Source organism: Drosophila guanche, unplaced genomic scaffold, assembly GCF_900245975.1.
Source record: "Drosophila guanche unplaced genomic scaffold, DGUA_6, whole genome shotgun sequence".
NCBI classification, from domain to species: domain Eukaryota; kingdom Metazoa; phylum Arthropoda; class Insecta; order Diptera; family Drosophilidae; genus Drosophila; species Drosophila guanche.
The window spans coordinates 10589644-10610835 of NW_022995743.1; the positions used below are offsets into that span (position 1 = coordinate 10589644).

At 46.7% G+C, this 21192-nt stretch overlaps 1 protein-coding gene across 5 annotated transcripts in view; it reads right to left on the bottom strand.

The window, feature by feature from the left end:
* LOC117578722 overlaps positions 1–21192 on the bottom strand; it is a 30865-nt gene that overhangs the window by 8242 nt on the left and 1431 nt on the right. For 2 of the 5 annotated variants that reach the window (XM_034264378.1, XM_034264375.1), the window contains exons 2-4: positions 15005–15727; positions 6206–6410; positions 3087–3155 (exon numbers count right to left, since the gene is read on the bottom strand). In XM_034264378.1, the coding sequence (XP_034120269.1) occupies positions 3087–3155; positions 6206–6410; positions 15005–15039 (309 nt within the window). In that variant the 5' untranslated portion in view covers positions 15040–15727. The remainder of the gene's footprint in view (positions 1–3086; positions 3156–6205; positions 6411–15004; positions 15728–21192) is intronic. The other 3 variants (XM_034264379.1, XM_034264377.1, XM_034264374.1) reach the window with 2 other exon arrangements.

A 21192-nucleotide genomic window follows, 5' to 3' on the forward strand; every position in this document is an offset into this window, starting at 1 on the left:
CTGACCTACCCTAAAGATTGGAACATGCTGTATACAGGGCTTTGTACATGGACTCCCCCAAGCAATCTTTGGCAGGAGATGTGTAGTGGCTAGGCAGCGGCTCCACGGGTGGTGCAGCGGCATTGGTGCCTTCATTTCCGTCTGAGTAAACCATCAAACGTTTGCGACAGAATTATTAGCAATTCAAGTTGGACGACGAACGCGAATAATGATGATGATGATGATGATGATGATGATGATGATGATAGAGCCAGCAGCGGTTGGAGGGCCACACGCTGATGTTGATGTTGATAATAAAAAGTGCTCATGCTGGGGGATACTCTCTGCCACGCCTGCGGGCACCACCTTCAACTCTAACTCGGAACTCCTCTTCGTACTCCTGGTACTTGCGAAAAGCTCTTGTAAACGACCAAGTGCCACTCAAGACAACGGTCCAAGTCCACGCCCCCCCTCCGTTGACAGTTGACAGTTTTTCTGCCTGTTCTCTTTATTCTATTCAATGCTCTTCTTGCTCTCTACTTTTTCTTGCTCCCCTTTCTTCTGCTCTTCCGAAGATGAATGCAATGGAGCTTATTAAAGCGCAGATTTCTCAAAGGGCGGAGTGACAGGGACAGGGACAGCGACAGCGACAGGGAGCAAGCGAGATGGATGAGGGCTGCTCTGGCTGGTCTGGCGTTGGAATTAAAAATTGAGCACGTGCTTTCTATGTGAAAGAAGCTCTTCATTGTTGACCTGACAATGCATAACGCCCCCACCAACCTTCCTTTTGTGAAAGGGGCGTGCCTGGGCATGTCCACTTCTAGGGAGACATTAATCAGTCTTTCATTAGCAAAAGCCAGATTTGGATGAACGTTTGCCCATCGCCATTGATTAAAGACAAACAAAAATTCCACTCGTTTACATTTTGTCATCTGTTTTGGCAACATTTCATACGAAAACTCCAAATATAAATATTTGAGGACTCGCTGTCGTGTGGCAGGAGCCGAAAGGATTAAGTGTCGTGTCAGCCCGTGGCATGTCCAGCACTCGACACGAGGACTGCCGCTCCCCTCCCTCCCCTCCTGTTGTAACCAAATACAAACTCAAAAGCAACAAGAGAGGAACAACAGAGAAGGGAACGACCCACAGCAGAGCTTTTGGGATACCCTTTGCTTACACATTTGATACAAAATGTAGGGTGAGTGATCAGTAAGGAATACACAAAGAATCATTATTGGATTGGCAACAGTCTAATGAAAAGCAACACGGCAACAACAGCAACTGTCAGCCATTTGAGAAGGGTTCAGAGAGAGAGAGAGAGAGCACGAAAAGAAAGGAGAACTTTGCAAACGACACTCAGATAACCTGGGCAACAATACGGATAATCCCTTGAAGCACTCGGAGCACCCGCCTTGAATGGTAGTGGGAACTTTTCCATCAATTAGATGACAATAATCCCAGTCATTTTCTGCTGCTACTCCGTTGTCTGGGCTTTGGCGAATCAATTACATTTCCGATTCGCAAATAATTTACCAAAGTAAACGTTCTGCTCCCATTCTCTGATGGCCTATCCCTCAAATTAGAAACAGATGAGGATGATGATGATGATGATGATGATGATGATGGGGAGGGGCATGCCGAATCACAAGATGGATATTCATTGAATCGTGCCATTTATTGCCTGCCACATGGCCAACAAGCTGCTGCTGAGGCTGCTTCCTGCTTTCTGTTTTCTGCTGCCTGATGTGCTAATTCTACTTCACGGGTTTCTGCTTCGTCTTGGCCAATTCTGCAACATTCACACTTTTGGTAGCTCGACTTGTCAATGGTCTCTGGTCTTTCCTTCTGCCTCTCTCTGTCCCTCTATTTGCCAATAACAATAAAGAACACACACACACACACACACACACACTCGGAGCGGGGGCAGGGGAATCTGACTAAGTGAAACCAAAGGACAGTGGCAATGGGTCCACACAGCTGAGTGGTGGCTGGGGCAGCAGCATAGCATAGTTAATCGTTATTTACAGACAGATAAAGTGCAGAAATATTGCCACACAGGAGGCTGGGGAGCAGCAGTGGCAGCGGTAGCTCATGTATCCAGAAAAGGGAAAAAATATCCGCATACGCCTCGAGTAATCGGATTCCCATGCATGGGGGCCACACCACACACCAGCGAAACCTCCGCCTGTGTGTCTGCAACGTTGATAAGGAGGAGTCTAAGAGAGGGGGAGGGTGTGCCGCGGGGAAGTGCCATTGCCATACTCGTAAATTCTCAAACCAAGTTGGGACGCCTGCCAAAAGAATGGAAAATCAGGCAATGGCCAGGGCCAGGGACAGGGCCAGAATGTACTTTTCCTCTCGACGATGGTTTTGTCTCTTCCTGCCGCTTCCTGTGGCAATTTCGTTGCGGAAATCATTGGCCAGAAGATGTTAGATGTGTGGGGGGGGGGGGGGGGAGTAACTGGCACTGGAACTGAACATGAAGCTGGAGCCATAGATGGGAGCTGCTTAGGCCACACGCTGTTTCTTTTCACACCATAAACCCCGGACGGGGCCTTTCTTCAACTCGTTATTGGGTTTGGAGTTTTTTTGTTGTCAAATTCAATTACCTAGAGCCGGAAGTGCGTATGCTGCCCGACCAAGTTCCGGCCATTAAACTTTCCTTTGGCTCCATTTTGATGGCAGTTTAGATCGAGATTTGCGCCAAGTTTTGATCTAGTGTGCAAAAAGGTGTCGACAGCAAGCGAGAGTTCTTCGCCGCTGGCTCGTACTGGCATGCATGTAATTCAAGCTTGTAACTTTTAATTGCCCACTGGGCCACAGTCGGAGTAACAGCCAGAGCCAGAGGCAGAGAGAAAACCACATAAACCGCACAGAGCGAGCGTTGGAATGGCAACGACACGATTAATGACCCTCAACCCCATGTCCACCCAATGCTCCCTCTATTTTGCTGGGCCTGAGATCTCGCTCACACTCTGACCGCACAGGAAATTAAAATGCTTCAGCCGGACCCCGAGCCCCAACATGGAGACATTAAACTGAATGTTGATTTCGGAGAGCAATGTTGAAGGTCTCCTTCAACTGGCATTTTGGCATTTGATACTCACTTTATGGAACTCCTCCTGCAAACGCAGCAGAGCGCCTTCCACTTCAATCATCCGCTTCTCCAACAAATCCTGCAATGAACAACAAAAAAGAAAAACCGAAAACTGAAGCACACGCACTGAACAGGCGGAGGGGAATGAACCCCAAGCTCTACGTACATACACAACTATGTAATTATGTATTTATGTACATAAGTATGTAAATGCTGTGATGAATGCCCAGAAAATGACTTTTCAAAGTGCAGCAAGTGAATACATGAATGTGGGTGAGTGTGTGGTGAATATTTTCAGTGTATGTGTGTGTGTGTGTGTGTGTGTGTGTGTGTGTCCCATGAACCAATGGTATGTGTGGGTGAGTGCTAAACTATTTGTTGTGTTTTTGGGCATTGTTTTTGATGGCTTTTAATATACATAAACTTAGCTGCAACCATTTAAATCTTTGGAATGCAAATTGAAATGTATCTGGGTGGATTTATGTTAAGTTGTTCTTCGATATTCTAGCCAGAACATTGCTTATTTATAGCTTGTTTCTTTGTTGGCATCACTGAAGCGAATGAATGTTAAGAGCAAGGCATGAGAAATAATTATAGCAACTACGGAATGAAAGGCCATTGAAATTAATTTACGATCTTGTCATTGCATTGCTGGGAAAAGCGGATTTGAGGTGTAAAAAGCAATTCATTGAACTCTTTTGGGCACAAAAATCGGGCTCCATTTGGAACTGCAGCAGCAGCAGCAGTGGAGGAGGAATGGAATGGAATGGAGCGAATCGGAGCTACGAGTTGAACACAATAAGTCGGCTTTAATCCGCACGCGATACACGGAGAAGGTCTGGGGCAGGTGCAGATTGCAGCAGGAGGACGAGGAGGAGGAGGAGGTATGTTGCAGGTGTGCTTGGGCAATAATTCACCGGCACCGAAGCACCGAAGCACCGAAGCACCGACATGCTGCCACAAAGAACTGTGTGGCACACCCGAACTGGGGCTATAGAAATGGACAGGACAGGCACCAAATGAAATCTATGGATTCATGGAGATACTTACTCGTACGATGCACATGTAAAGACGAGTATGTATGAATGTGTGACGGGGGCTTCAGCAGGAAGTGGAAATGGCAACTACCAAGTTTCGTCCACCACGTGGAAAGCGACAAACTGGAAAACTTCTGGCCACTAAATATGGCCAACAAATGTGTCGCTTTGGCCAAAAAGAAACTGAATAAAAAAGAGACAACAACAACAATTGTGACGCCATTCGCTCGTAAAACACGCATTTTTTTTTCCAGCTGTTTTACCTTTTTTTGTTGGATTTTTGTAAACACTAAAAATTAGTTGTGGAAGTAGTAAAAATAATTTTTATAGCTCTTAGAAATTGTCTCGTTTGTTGGTTTATGGTTTTTCGGCTTTAAGCATTTTTGCGCAACAGACAAATTGATTTTTGTTGTCGCCGCGAGAGGGTTAAAGATTAGGATCCAAATGCGATCCGGGATTGTGGATGGAGCGTGTTGGCCATGATTTGTGGCAGGAAATAATGCAGTCTCTACCAGTGCTCATAGCGCGTAATATATAAGCGGCTACGACCATATATCCATATGCTAATGCGAGGCAGGCAGGCAGTACGGCGACAACAATGGCAGCCCATAGACTGTGCCAGCTCTGCGCATGTGCAACAGAAACGGAATCAGAGGCAGAACCAGAACCAGAACCAGAAGCACTGATGTGGGGAGCTGCTGGAGGAGCAAACATAGCAAATGAATAGCAACAGGTTCGTTGAACTCTCCTCAATCACACAATTGCAACAGAACGGCAGCTTCAGCTCTGTGGCATCCACGCATTGCATGGCAAGAACGTGACTGGGTTCTGATGATGCACTGCACCAGCAGCACCACCAGCAGCAGCAGCAGCTGTGGCAGGTCTCTCTGTGTGTGTGTGTGTGTTTTTGCAGCTATAATCGAGATGCCATTTGGCAAATTTGTGCCCTGCGAGTGAGTGGGTGTCTTCGGATCCAGTCGGTGGCACCAGCTGCCTCCTGGCTCTTGCCTCTCATTGTGTTTGGTAATCGATACACGCAATGTCTCGCCGAGATTCGTGCTGAACCATGTGGAACGTGGAGGACAGAGAGAGAGAGCCAAGGGGCAGCCCCTTCAATTAGCAGGACCCCCAGCTCTGGCCATGGCTGGCCTTTTACAGCACAGCTGCTGCATAGAGGAATTCTGGGAAACATTACCACGTCAACTACCATTTACATAGAGGACTAACCGCGTTCTACCTCTCTCTGCACTGCTGTCGGGGAGCTGAGCCTCATTTGCAGTCGCTTATGGACCACGGCTGATGGCTGTAACTACCATAAATCAAGTGCTCAAAGCCGCGCATGCGCCATACTTAGTGCTATTAAAACGTCACGGAAGTCGCAACGTGATCGGTGAATGAGGCTGAACGAGATGCCGTCTGGGAAACGCTCCAACCAGCCGCAGAACAGCATGGAGCATGATAATTGTCAACATTGCGAGTCTGCGAGTACGAGACGAGTATATTGCGATCAATTAGAGTTGGCAGCGACCTGTGAGTCGACCTCCAATCCTGTGCCGCGGGAAAGTCAAAGTTGAGCCTAGGCTAGCGTGATGGCATGTCAAGAGGGCATTTCGTCTGTGCATTTCGATGGCTTGAAGGGGGTCGCGTTGCACCGCTTGTGATGTGTCTTAAATGGCACGTTAACGAGTTCAAGTGGCCGCCAAGGCTCTGGCCCCGCCACGGGTTCAAAGGTGTTTGTTCCAGCAACCAGGTTTGCATGCCCGCCACTTGGGGAAATTCTCCACACGCCACAAAAGGCCGACAGCCAATGGCAGGAAAAACATCAACAATGGAAAGCGATTGCTGGTGCTGTTCTCTTTGCTTTCCCCCCACGAGAAATTTGGGTTAACAATCCACATGGAGCACACGGGTTTGATGGGTATACGCGAGTGGGTTTATGCCATGATTTGATTCGAGCCGATTGTCTATAATTGGGTGGGGTTTCTACTCCTTTTCTACTCACAAACTCCCAAGCGCTACGTGCTACTCCAGGGCAAGACCAAACCGAAGCGGGGGGCAGGAGTGTGGAGCAGTTACCAACACCAGAACTCACCTTATCACAGCCGCCAGAGCCGAGGCTACCGCCGCCATTCATGCGCTCCAGGGAGAGCGTGCCCGTGTCGGAGGGGTCGGAGGGCGTACGCGGCTGATGCACCAATTGGATTCTGCCCTGCGAGATTTGTATGAAATTGGGTGGCGGCGGCATTATGTCGTGCACATCGTCCTTGTCATCCTCATCGCAGTCCTTTTCGTTCTGCCTGCAAAGTACAGAGAGAGAGAGAGAGTTTCCAATTAATATCGCCTGCAAGCCACCGATCGTGGGAATGTCGGTTTCCACATCGCTCTGTCCGTTGACCCATAAAGAAGTGTCAGAATTCTGTCCGGCAGCTGGCAAATCGCTTATCGAGCAAACCAAACACTGGACAACATTGCACAACACTGAAATAATCGAGCGGAAGGGTGGGGGGTGCTGAAAGTTGCAAGTTGCAAGTGGAGTGCAAGAGAGATATCAAAATGAACTGTTTATGGGTGCAGGGGTAAGTGGTTCGTATCAGCTGCCGGTGCTGTTGCCGGGATTAGGTATTGGGCATGGGAATAGTGTCCTCGAGCGGCCTGCGCAGGCTAACAAACGAAAATTCGCCTCGTTATTTCCAATTGAATTTGCCAGCTAAGTGCAAATAATTCGATAAAATTGCCACTTGAAGGCATTCGAGTGGGCAAACGCCAGCCAAAACACCAGCAAAAAACAGCAACAGCAGCGGGCAACGAGAGTGCCCCAAAGAGCTCCGACTTGCCAGCTTGTCTACGTTCACATCTACCTCGGGACCGAACCACCAGCCCCCTCCCCCCTGGAATCTTGGAATCCAGTTTTCCACACAGTTGACTGTGTCTTGGACTCCATGGTGCGGTGCGGAGTGCCACACAAACTGGAGGCAAATAAATGGACACAAAGAGCTAAAAACAATCCTACAAGCTAATCGCACAAAATGTTTCGTTTCTTGTTTGGAGTGGAGAGAGCCCCCGTGCACCTCGTTTCCCCTCTCGTGCCACCAGAGTCTCTATGTCTCTCGCTATGTCTCTCTATGACGTTGACATCGGACAAGTGGGCAGTGCAGTGCTTTGAATTGCTTTGGATTCAACTATCAATATCGGTGTCTATCATTGCGTATCACTTTGCCAGTCCGAGTTCGAGTTCGAGTTCGAGTTCTTTTTTTTTGTCGCTGATCCACGGCCCACGTTTCCTAGGCCTAGGCAAATAAAATTCTCATTCCGCTTTGATTTATAGGCATCAAATAAAGCAATCAAAATCAATTTAACTGTTATCAAGCTCGGCAAATGGCAGCTGGTAATTAAGAGAAGAGAGCAAGCGAGCAAGCATCGCACATCGCATGTGAATCAGACATTCAGCCAAACAGACTCCCGGTCTTCAGAGATGAGTCTCCGACTCTGCCTGCTCCCCCTCTCCCCTTCTTTTTCGTTAGATGCAAAACTTAATTAGCCAGACATCACAGTCGCAGTCGCAGTCGCAGTCGCTGTCTGCGTCGCCCCATCACTGGCAAGTCAAAAGGCCAACTAATGACATTACAGGGCTTTAATTAACGGCCACGCCAATGCATCCTCGCGCGCGCCTTCCAATTAATTGACAGCGAAAGGTGCAGAGTGCAAATGCTGCACTTTAGGCACACAATTAAAGTGCATGTGAGTCATGCTTCGTTCTAGCCCTAAGTTACGCACAACTTTTATTTGGATTTAGCATTTTTATTATCAACTCGATTTCCTTTGCTTGGCTACAAATCGTCACATGTTGAGTAAACACAAACTGACACACACACACACACACGCACGCACATGCACTGATAGCGCCAGCGTTGAGTATTGCACATTCGTCACTTTACTGACGCAGAGAGAGAAGGAGAGAGAGAGAGAGAGAGAGGGGAGTGCATGGAATGGGATGGTGGAGCCAGACAGTTGTTCCAATAACTCCCGTTCCAGTGGGCAAAGCTCGGTCATTCGGTTAATCCCTCAGAACCCGCTACTGTTTATGTTTCTGCTACTTAGATTTTGCCATACTCTCATATGAGTTACTATCATTTGTTGCTGGTGTTGTGGTGTTTACCATTGTTTAATCTCACTAACTGAATAAAAAAGTGGCACTGATGCTTCTTTTTTCTACTTTTACTTATTTAACATATGTTAGCATGCATAATCGTTTAGTTAGGGTATCTAAAGCTTCGACTTTCGTTCTCTTCTGCTGCTGTTGCTTTTGCGGCGCATTCGTTTACTGATTATGCTTTTTTATGCGACGACCATAAATTTCCGCTGTCGGTGTCGCTGTCTCCTTCCTGCACCTTCCTCTGCTCTGTTCTTTCCGCTCTGTCCCATCCACTCCATCCAAGCTCTCCACTGTCCAGCGACTCTTATCAATCGCCATTGCAGTTGGCATAAAAATAAATATTGCACAAATGCGTATAAAAAGTAAATAAAATAAAAGGCAGGCAGCCTGAGAGGGGATTTCGTTTTATGCGACCTACAAATAAGCCCCCCCCCCCATAAGGAGCTTTGCAAAGGCAAAGGCAAAACCTCTTAGGAGCGATTTGTGAGGCATAATTGCGAGAACGCTTTGCTTCTGGCTTCTGGCATAATTGAGGGCTGGGACTGGCCGCTCCGATAAGCACCCACGCATAACTGCAGTCGCGTCTCGGAATGTCTCGCAGATAAGCAGATGCCAGAAGACCTTAAGCCGCAGTCCAAGCAGTTGATGCTTTCCCAGTGATACTCGTAATGGGGGTTTGGGCGAAAAGCATTCCACGTATTGATCATTTTGTAGGCACTTAAGCGTAACCCCACCAAATGCTCCATTTGCATAAAATCCATCGAATTAAATGGCCGCATGTGGCATGTGGGTATATTTATACACACAAACACACACACACACACACACGCACACACGAGCTGTTGCAGCAGCAGTGGACAATGAGGTCGCTCGACGGTGCAAATAATTTACAGTTCTATGCAATAATTGCCATAATTTTCGGACTGCCATTCGAACAAGGTTTTTCCTCCCACGACACATCCCCCACCCAACCATCCGACCGCACCGCCCCCCTTCCTGTCATGAATATCATGAAAATCGAAGTTGGAGTTGAAACGCCCAAACTGTCCAAATGTCCAAATGTCCAACTGTCAGAGTCCGGTCGCTGCTCCGTCGCTGGTCTGGTCTCCGCTCTGTTTGTGGGTGCTCCACTGACATGGACGTGGGCGTGGACTGTCTGGCATGGACTGCTGGTACTATGGTTGACCACACGCAGATGGAGTTGCAGCCTCCTCGGGGCAGCCTCGGGTGTGCTTTTGTTTTGTTTCAATTCATAGAAATCGTCTAGAGTTCGGGGGATCAGGCTACTGTCTGGGGCTTAGTGCCGGGCTGGGCCCATTTACGCTTGTGAATTGCACAATTTATGTGCCCAAAGATCGATTAATCGCTGTGCTGTGAGGGTATTTGGGTGTGTTTTATTTTATACCAAGAAAAGTATCATAAGTAGAAGCCGAATATCTTGTTAGAGATAGTCCAATAAACCTATAAAAAGCCTTTAACTTGCCTAGAAAAAGAGTTGCGCATCAGGGTACATAGTGCCCGGGGGCCCGAGGCAAGTTCTAGTTTCTGTTTGTCTTTTTGTTAATTTATTCATGAGCGAAAGAACGGGCTAAGCTTCCATTATAAATCCGCGCTTAGTGCACTCCACGCTTCGTTGGCTCCTCCCGCTGCTTGTGTTTGCTTGCCAAAGGGCCCTCGTTCGTGCAACGTGCAACCCATTTTGCGAGCGAGTTGAAACAAATCCGGCAACACACAACCCAAATAGGCGTGTCTCTCTGTGCTTTCTGTCTTTCTGTTTACGTTAGAATGAAAGTCGCCTCACTCCCCCCCCCCCCCCCCCCCCCCCCCCCCTCCTTTTGCATATGCATATGTAAGCCTTTGTGCCCCAAAGTGTTCAGCAAGTCAAACAAGAGGTTGGCTGTCGGATGCATCTGCATCTGCATCTGCATCTGCCCGTTTGCCAGTTGCCGTTCTTCCCATTGTTTCCCAGGGGCCTCGTGTGTGTGGGTGTGATTAATGTAATGAGAAATGTGAGTAGTGTAGTTGTGTGCCGCTAGCATCTCATTTCAACACTCTCTTCATGGCTGGCTATCGATACATCCATCGATGACCCAAATCTCTCCCAAATGATATGGCACCCACACACTGCACTGGGGATATTTGCATAATTTGACGACAAGTCGGGGCAAAACTTCAAGATTTATTACAAGTTATGTGATCCCAGCCCCGAATATGGTTAAAAGCCATCGCCGTCGTCTGTGTCGAGGATGGATAAGCATCAAATAATTGTACTGCCGCTGCGGTTCGTTGTGTGGATTGAGTTGAGCAGGAAATTACGAAGACATAATTGAGTGCGAATCGTAATGAGAGATCTCTTCCCTGGTGATCGGAGCGAATAAATACGCTGGCACATACATATGTAAATGTTTATGTAAATACTCGCAGAAACAGTATTCCGACTCCTCAGGAGGATAACCTCTGTGTGCCACGCGTGCAGTTCGGGTTTCAATTCAGCGAAATGCAAGAAGGAGCTACGACTGGCCACGTCCAGCCAAACGGAAGTCAAGTGGACACTTTGTGCTTGCCTGGGCAAACACTTGGAAATGTGTCCACTGATTGACAGGCCACGAGATTTGCATATTTGCATATTGCGACCCGCGAAAGGAAGCCGTCAAGGTGCAGCCACATCACTTTAGAAAGTTATTTGCATGCGACAAAGAGCCGCCTGCCTGCTGTCGGGTGCCGAGTGCCGGGTGCCGGGTGGTGCGCTGAGCCGCTGTCTCTTGGCAGTGTGTGTGTGTGCGTTGCATGCAGATTTTTGATTGGCACATGGCCAGAAGGGGCCACAATCGAATGCCAAGCGGAAACGGCAGCGGCAGCGGCACCCAGCGAGATTCATATCAGAGTTCAAGGACAATGGCATGTTAATTAGAGGAGAACCAACGACAATATGGCCCGAAAATGTTTGCCCTCGTACGCACCCTAATGACCCATAAACACTGGCTCAATAGGCCACATCCGCGTCGTGTCGTTGCCAGATAACGTTAAAGCATTCGACTGCCGCGCGCGGTCGGGCAGTGTCAGGTGCCAAGGGGCCATAAACCATACTCACCCACATAGAAATTCTATTTATCAGCAAACATTTTGGCATGGCACAATGGGGTTCGGGGCTCTGCGATTGGGACCCTCTCAACGGCTGTAAAACGTGCGGAGACCCAACCCCGAAATAAAAACAAGTTTGCGTTTAAAGCGAACGTTAAGGGCAAAGTTTTAATTAGAAAGCAAGTACGGTCAGCCGGAAAATGGTATGGAATGGCACGATAAGGGAGTGGAGTTTCGCTTTTTGTTGGACCACGGAAACTAAATACGTGAATATTTCATTTACGGACATGTGTTCGCATACCGCCACAACAGACGCACTTCGTTCGCACTTTGCATGTCAAGAGCCAATAACAGAACAGAACAGAAAAGAACACAAAACTCTGGGCAATCGACAACGGCAGCGTGCATGAGAATGGGAATGAAATGAAATGAAATGAAGTACTGTGGTAGGTTAGGATCGTTTCACGCATCGGGGAACGGCTGGCTGATAAATCGCCGCGACGTCTGGCATCCCAAGCTGGAGCTTCCTCTCCTCCCCTCCCCCCGTTTGTCTCCTGCATATTCATGTGTCGGCTGCTCATTAAAAAGGTATTCATCATTGCCGCACTGCGACGCGTTGCGACGCTGCAATTGTCGCACCCAAAGACCTGGCTGCGAATCGGAGCTGTCTCTGCATCTTATTCTCCACAGCTGGCGGCATGTTTGCTGTCAAAACCCCCCCTGGCAGCAGCGGCTTGGTTGCATCTCTCTCTCTCTCTCTCTCTCTGAAGACGTTTTTTTTATTGATTTTTGCTGGAGAAGTTTCCATAAGGTTGGACAGCTTTTGTGCTTGATCGATGGGAAGAGCTTTCGCTCGTTGAATAGTTTTTATTTGCAATGATTTTCCAAGTGCTTTTTTTGGTTCTTTGATCAACGGATCAAGGAAGTGAAATTATAAATCTTCAAAAGTGTATCTAAATATTCGTTATATTTGCTTCATTTTCTTGCTTTCCTTTCTCAACTTATTTTTCTTTTTCTTATTTTACTTTTTTGTTGAGAAATTGTTCAATAATTTGTCTCTCTTTTCCCCCTTTGTGTGTGCTGCGTTATGCGATATGTGCGCCACTTTGGCATTTGATGGAATTGACACTTCAGTTTCTGTGACAGACATGGGGCAGGCATGGGTGGGGCATCACAAACACAGACCCTGGCACTGATATACGGAATACTTCTCTCAAATGTGGAGAGAGATGGAGCTGCAGATGGCAGATAGTGTGGCAGGCGACGGCGACGCACTTGAAATGCATAAAATGGCATTTTCCTTTGTGCCCGTCTCTGGTGGTGGGTGCTGCTGAAGTTGATGGCCAAATGGAGTTGAAGATGCGTTTGTTAGCGTTAATGGCGCATTTATGACAGGCCTCGGGGTTGCAAACTAACATTGCAACAGCAACAGCAACAGCAACATCCACAGATACAAAAGAAAGCTCACATATCCACCCTTGCCAGGCTTGTTGCCTGCCATTTGTGTGGTCTATCAGTCCATCAATTTGTACTTTTATCACTTACGAAAACAAACTTTAATTCCTTTTTTCTCTGGCTTCAGATTACTACAACATTTCGTAAAGTTTTCGTTTGTCGCTGAGGGTTGGACGGCGGCGGCACATCCGCTAATTGCTGTAACTGTGGCAGCCCCCAGGGGTTCGCCTTGGTTCGGTTTCATTATTTTTTGTTTGTGTGTAATCTAAGCGGCGAGTGTGTGTGTAGCACGCTTTGTTGCATCACATTTCCTTTAACCCATAAAACTGGAGCTGTGCCTATGCAAACGAACGCTGTAAGTGGCACACATGCGCAGCGTCACACAGAGATGTAAGAGATACATTTTTGATGGCAAAGTTGCCCCTGGCATGTACATAGAACAATGAATGAAGGAGTCAGCCAGCAGCCACAAAACCCCCAACTGGTCTGGTTCTTATGTGTGTTCTTGTGTATCAATCATAATTAGCCATACCGCACGATAGTAGCACAGAAAACGTTTCAAAATGTTGAAGAAACATTATCGTTTGCGTAATTACCATTAGAAAATGTACAGGGGGAGTACAGGGGTATAAAATAGATTGGAAGATGCACAAATATCATAAAGATGGAATGCTCTTCTTTGCTGTGTTTCTATGTCAACTAATCTAGACTTTAAGCTACCCCTTGCACACCCAATAAACCTGATTGCGAAGTATCTGGCAGTCGCCAAACTCCGTTCTATCTGTTTGCTTTTTGTTGGGGCCAGCCACGTCTGCATCTCTGCACATCACAGCACAGCACAGCACATCAAATGTTTTAGTGCTTAATAAAGTGTGTTATGTCTTTTGTAATTATGTTCAGCTTTAGTCGCGCTTGATTGCCAGAGGAAGAGCCTCTCTGCATCAGCATCGTCGCAGGCGTTCGTTCCGAAAATGTTTTTAATTCCAGTCAAACATTTATTCCATGTGTGGGCCAGCCACAGCACACATCAGATCTAAAGCCAGGCAACGAAATCAGACATCAAGCAAACACTCTCTGAGAGATACATAGGCTTAATACATATTTGGGAGTCTGAGTACATGCAAATGTGTGTGCCAGTGCCACCTACAAGGTGCTCTTGGCTGTTGGGTTTCTATTTGCACAGGTGTCTTAGCACCTGGGCCTGGGCAGAGCGGGCATTAGGTACGAGTATTATCATCACTTTAGGGCTGCACCGGGGGCGTGTCAACGATAAGTGCTAAGAGGCACTGGTGACTGCACTTTTCCCGTAATAATTAGCACATCATGAATAACTAACGCCAACTAACTGGCCAACGCCAGTGATGGATGCACCACATTTGTGTCGTGACTCGAACAATAGCCGTGAAAGGTCGCCTTTAGAAGTGAAATATCCACGAGAATATCACAAACTAAGCATCTCTGTGGCTGGTTTTTGTTAGTTTTGCTTAGTTGTTAGCTTTCGAAACAATCTCCAATGCTGCATGAAAATTCGATTGTGTTTCCTTTTTTGGATAGTTTGGCGGGAGCTTTCTTTTGTGTGTGATTGCTTTTCCCACGAAAATCATTTGGCAGATGGTTTTTTGATTGCTTCGAAGGCTAATTTTTGGGTAGAAGTAATGACTGAATGATTCCGCTTGGCCCCCCCCCCAAGCCATTTGAAGAGTTCGTTCGGTTCGAACTTCGAGTCGCATTTTACTTTGTTGGACAAATGAAAACCGGTTAATAATATAGACTTTAAACTAATTGGCTCATTTAGCAACAGCCACAAAAAATAAACATTATATGATGACTGATGATCAACGCAAAATCATGGCCTTCACTCGGCTGCGCGGGGTAAGTCACCAGCAAAAATTAATTATACAAAAGTAAATTTTGCCATTGCAATGGTTTTTCTTCTCTCTCCCTCTCGCTGTTTTTGTTGTCAGCGATTTTGCAACTCCAAGCTCCAAGCTCCAAGCTCCAAGCTCTTGGGGTGTGTGCCCAACCCCTGAACTTTATCGCGAGAGTCATTAGGCAGGGAATTGGGAGCAAAAGGAGAACATTGATAAAAATGGAAGAAAAGACATAAAAGCCACTGTGCCACCGGACATAATCGTCTCCAAGGGGAGTCTATAGATGGGGATTGTGTGTGGGGGTTTTTTTTTTGGTTTTTTCTCAACTTACTTGCGTGCCAGACGTTTTCGTATTCCGGCAAACATTTTTCGGGTCCTCCTGCGCGCGGCGCCCTTATCCACTTTTATGTCGGTACTAATGTTGTATTGTAAATTAAATTGCCGATTTCCGTAGCAGTCGTTCGCCCGCTCCTACCGTCCGTCGAGAAGGGCAACAAAATACGGCAAACACTTAAAATTAATTAAAAAAATAGCAAAAAAACGCGCACTTTCTGCTGTTTTTTCTGTTGTTCATTTGTCGCGTTGTTTTTGTTGTTGTCATTGGCAGCTTTCGAACGCCTCATTGCAGTGGTAGAGGCGCAGAAGCAAACATTCAAACAAACAATCACAAAACACCCGAGGAAATAACGAAATCAATTAGCCAAAGTAGTTTTCGAGGGGCCGGGAGAGAGAGAGAGAGAGAGAGAGAGAGGGGGATGTATCTCCCCGATTGATGTTTTTTTTCGGATTGTGCAATCTATAATTCCAAGAAATCAATAATCCTCAGCTGCGGATCGCGAACGAGCATTTCCCAATGCACAAACAGAGAGACACACAGCCTCACACACACATGTGCATGCACTTTGGTTTCCACTTTTCACACTAGCTTTTCTCTTCTTCTCTTTTCTTCTCATTCACTTCTCATTTCACTTCCACTGCCACTCCTCCGTTGACAATCTTTTGTGTGGGAACTGTGCGAGGGCGAGGAGCGGAGTCTGTCTCTGGCGGTCTGGGTCTGGAAAAGAGAAGAGAAATTCACACATTATTTTCAAATTTATTTTGTGTTCATTTGTATCAACAATACGGCCAAGAAATGCTTGTGGACCGGACCCCATAAGCGATTTATATAATTGACGTGTCGAGTGACAAATTCAAAACATTTAATGCCAACAAGTCGTAACGAATCGGATACGGAGCGGTACCGACCCCCAAAAGGCTTTAGGGACAGCAGTGGAAATGTCGTAATTCTTTTGCTGAATTGTATACATAAATATCACGTTTAACATTTGTTTTTAAGCGCTAGAGATAAGAGTTGGCGGATGGGCTGCTTGCTTGCTGTCTGGCAGCATCTAAAGCAGTGGCCGCTTGAACTGCTTGACGAAACGCGGCAAAGCAGTGCCTGCAAGTGTTTGTTTTCGTTGTTAAGCTAATTAAAACATATTTGCAGGCAAAGATCGGTCACAACACTTGCTTAAAGTGCATAAAATCAGCGCAGACATGTTGCTACATGTGGCAATAAGCGATAAGGCTGAGTAATTGCCACATTTACGCTACTCCATTGATTAATGAGGCGCTTTTTGCTCCCCGTATAGAGTATTCTTTTATTCTCATTTAAACTTTGAGAGAGTTATAATTAGGAAACATCTCTTAACGAGTTTAAGAGCTACGTTCAAGAGTCATTTCCTAGGCTGCCCGCAGAACCACAAGATTTATGGCCCGCAAAGTTGATGGAATCTGGCAAAAAAAGAAAAAGAGACGCAAATGAAAAGGAGAAGGAGAAGCGGCCTGCTGCGGGGGTGTTTGGGATGTTCTGAGCGATAAGGTGAGAGCAACGGTGGCGATCTCTGGGCCCCACATCAATCATGGCCTCAATCTGTGTGTGTGTGTGTGTCGTTGTGGATAGAACGGATGCAGATGTAATTATGGCCCATTCTCGTCTCGTCCCGTCTCGGCCGAGTTCTGTTTTGTTTCCCGCGCTAATGGCCCAAGTATTTGGTTACAGTTTTTTGGGGGTGCGAGGGCAAAAACGTTTTCGGGCCGTGCACTTGGCTCACATAGCCACGGACGCAGATGCAGCTACTGCCAGAGCCACAGATACAGATACATTTTGGTTCAGAGGGAGCTTCGTGGAGCGGTTCAAGCATGACAAAGAACATGTTTTTGTTGCATGTGTGTGAGAGCGTGAAAGAAGCAGCGGAAAGGGCAGGCGGCAGCAACAACTCGGAACTTCTCACGCACGCTGCTGCTGCTGCTGCTGCTGGTAGTATCTGTGTAGTGTTTATGGGAAATGTTTGTGCGTAGAAACGCACTTTGTATCTTTGTATCTATTGGAGATTGCAACACGTACAGCGCGTGCATATTACCCCGTTCCTGTTCGCCGTTCCCCATTCCCACTGTCCCGCCCTTGTTATGGTTCATGTTCCGCATTTGGTTGTGCCGCTATTTTAGGTCGTTCCCCTGCTGCCTGCTGCCACAGCGGAAACCTGCAACATACGATACGCTTCAGCGAGCGTGCAATTACCACCGCAAAACATTGCTCCCGATATTGTGTAGCCTGAAAGTGGAAACACTCTTTCTGATTTATGGCCCATTGTAGCTGACAGAAATGCTCCAAACCAAAAGCAAATTCGGAAAGAACTGAAGAAGCTCCCACTGAAGTGCATAGAACCAAAGGAGTTGCTGCTGCCCCCAAACACTGATTACAGTGCACTCTGCCCAGATAGATTGAGCAACAAAGAGGGCACACGCCCACACCCCCACACCCCTGCGGATCTTCATGTCACCCACATGGCCCACACGGCTGATTAGAGTACAATTCAAAGTGCTCAAGTGGCCAAAGAATGTGGCCTCGCTGGGTATCTTAATAGAATTATTTTCCGCTTGCGGCATGAAAAACGAGCCAAGAAAATTGCGACGAGAAAATGTGCGAAATAACGTGAAATTAGCGCAAATAACTTGAATGCAAATGCAATTTGGCCACAACGTTGCATGGAGACGGCAATGAGGAGCACGTGGGGCAGCAGGCGGCAGGCGGCAGGCATAACCACTGATGAGAGTCCGCTGAGGATGATGCCGGATGAATGCTGGCTGACTGACTGCAATTCTGCAGTTGGCGGGTCGCTTGGCTGCCCATAAACGAAGCAGCAGCTGCAGCGCAGAACTTAACTCCTTCCACACTGCCTCCCCACCCCTTTACCCCTTTACCCCTACCCGTAACGGGATTTATAATTAAACATCAACTCAGCAGACTCGCCGACTCGCAAGACTCTCCACAGCAGCAGCGGCGGGCACGCACGCGGTCTCGTAGCTAAAGTCCATTTATGCCAATAAGCAAAAGATGAAACATAAAAGCGCGTGCCTTCCATTTCGGGCATACTCGACCAAGGGATACCCATTAAGCACTTACAGTGTTTGCAATGTGTAGAAATAATCAACCACAGTGTGAACTCGTTCTGCATTCATCTTGGACACCCCCAAAGCCAGTCACAGACACAGCATACCCTTTCCCTCTTTCGTTTCACAAATAGTGGGTATTAAAATAATGTTTCGAGTGCGCTGTCTGCCGCTGCCTTCCTTTGGTGCTTTGCTGACAGCAAAGTCTCCGCGCGAATGTGTCGCCAAGTTGGCTCCCTCCCCAGAAGAAACCACCCCCCCTTAAACCTCAACGATCTGCACTATCCGCAGAGTATCGAGAAATGAGAGCGAAAAATAAACAAATCATAAATCTGTGGAAAATATGTTTTATGGCTTTTCGACCACCCAAAATATCACACACAGATGATGCCGCAGCAGATATAGAGAATAATTCTCTATGTGTATGCAGGCCATAGACACGAGTACTTTACAGTTATTTCCCTTTCACGCCGTTGTTCTCCAATTAAAAAAGGAACGGGGAATTATGCCTGCCTGCACTCCTCTTTGTTGTTCCTGTCGAATGGTTAATCGAAAACGAAATGCAATCAAATTTACATTCGGATAAAGTTTCGCCCCCGAATCGATTTGGGTGAGAGTCAGTCCATAATAAATGCCAATAAAACTTCACATTTAACCCATAAAACTAGCATCGGGGGAGCTCAGCAACCAAAAAACTCAATTTCAACTTTTATACGCGGAGTGCAGGGGGGGGGGGGGGGGGGGGGGGGGGGGGGGGGGGGGGGGTGAAGCAAGCACAAAGCAAACTACGGAAATCCTCTCGATGACAGGTGTGTGTGTGTGTATGTGTGTGTGTATGTTTCGATATTTAAACAATTCTCTGGTTTAGGGAGCCAGCAAGTGCTTGAAGCGAGGTGCTAAAAGCACTTTAAAATGGAATAAATCGAATTGAATGTACTATTAGCAAACACTGTAGAGGCAGCAACGACAACGAGAATGATTAATTTAACAATTATTAGGGAGTTTATTTATATTTCAAGTCTGCCTGAAGTTTCCCAGAGAAATATAGTTCAATAACCTTTTAGCAACTATGTCTTATATCTATTGATGCGAAATTGCCACAGACTAAGCTCCGAGAAATCTCTCAGCTGTAAACTCAGAACTGTGCGTGGAAATGTAAATACTTTTATGCCAGGCAAAACATTTGCCAGTGCCCCACCCCCCGCCTCACTCCACCGTCACAGTTGTTGTAAATCTGTCGCTGGAGCAGCGGAGGAAATGCGGCAGTCAGCAGAAAACTATGCCAAGGCAAGTGAACCCCAGAGAGCTATGCTCCAGTATGTTTTTTTTTGTTCGTGGATTCTAGTCGGAGATTAGCCGCAGATAAGAGCCGAGTGGCGGGCTGGGAGGGCTCTGAAGAGGCTTAGTGCCAGTGGCAGTGGCAGTCATAAAAATTCGATATTGCTGACTGCGAATGTGGGAAGGAAAAGACAGCAAGCAGAGTGCGACTACGAATCAGTGGAAGCCTCCAGTCTCAAGCCTCAATTATTTGCTCGAATAATTAGCGTAAATTTTGGGGCCCATAAGCCCATAAGTAATTGCATTAAGTAGCAAATTGAATAATGAAATGAAATAACCAATTAAGCGTCACCCAGGAAGTGGCAGCAAGCAGACCACAAAAGCAAACACACCACAGACAACATATGACACCATCGGCATTAGCCTCCCCACATCATTATGATCATCGTTATTGTTGTCTTTTACTAATATTATATGAGCATATCAATGGCCAAACCAGTTACCGGCGACAATGTTCTTGTTGCCAAAAAAAGAAAACAGCAAAAAAAGTAACCAAAAAACAGAAATTAAAGCCAAAAGCTGAACTTTGACAGAGCGACACTTGGAATACCCTAAGGATTTAGCTCAGTTTGGAGTTGCTTCAAGTCTTGCTGGATATTAGATGAGTAAGTTGCATGTACAATTATAAATTGAATGAATTCTTCAATGGATTGCCAGGCAGAAGCTGTTGTGCGAGCATTATGAATTTTGAATAAGTATCTGACGGAATCAGAACCAGTTCGACAAGTTGCTTGGCTAGCCAACACAGCTAACAAAAGCCTACAAATAGATACTCGTATAAATGCAAAGCTATTTGAGAGGGTTTCACACAACACAGAGACGAGATGCGAGATACGAGATACCAGATACGAGCCACGAACCACGAGAGAGCCACAGCGATTGTTGGGGAGTGCTGGGGCCGAGCTATGTATCAAAAGTGTTGATTACAATTGTTGACCGTAAAATTGTTGGGCCACAGCAACAACAACAAAAGGTGTCAAAGCAACCTTGCTTGGGCTTTTGAGCTAAAATTTAAATTGAATCAAAAGAAATCAAATGAAATGAAACGTGCCCAAAACTCAACACTGAGCCAACTGAGCTCTCTGCCTGTGGCTCTGACTTTGAGCCAGAGACTACGAAAAAAACAAAAATTAGTCTGCGTGTCTGCAAAAGGTTTTCCATGCGGTTGCGCCCCATGGAATTATGAATCAACAAAATGGCAACAAAATGAAGAGGAACGAAGTCTCCTCTCTCTCTGTCTCTCCTGCACTCTAGGAATTTATGATATGAGCCCAAATGAGATATGGTTATGGTGGGGATGTGTTTATGTCGTCAACAGCCAAACTGCGACCCGAAACAGAGCAAGGGAGAGAGCGAGAGCGAGAGCGAAAGAGAAGTTTCGGTAGTTTAGATAGATGACTGGGATAGCAGCTACTACGCTGCTCCTGCTCCTGCTCCTGCTCCATATGCGTATGCTAATGTTGGCTTATGTGGAGCACTCAATGGAGCTAAGGCTAAAGTCAGAGCTGTGGGGCTTGCTGCCTGGTCTGAATTTATTTCCCAGCGACACGTAAACTCTTTTCTAGAGAGAAATTTAAGCCAAAAGATACACAAGCGTATTCCTCTCTGTCTGCATGGAAGTTGTATGTTGTGTTGTGTCTTTCATTCATTATGCAAATCGAATAATTGTACATATGCCACGGACGCAGGCGCACCTCTCGTCTGTTTCCGGCTTCCAGCAGCACGTGCGTGAAAATGACGCCAATTGTT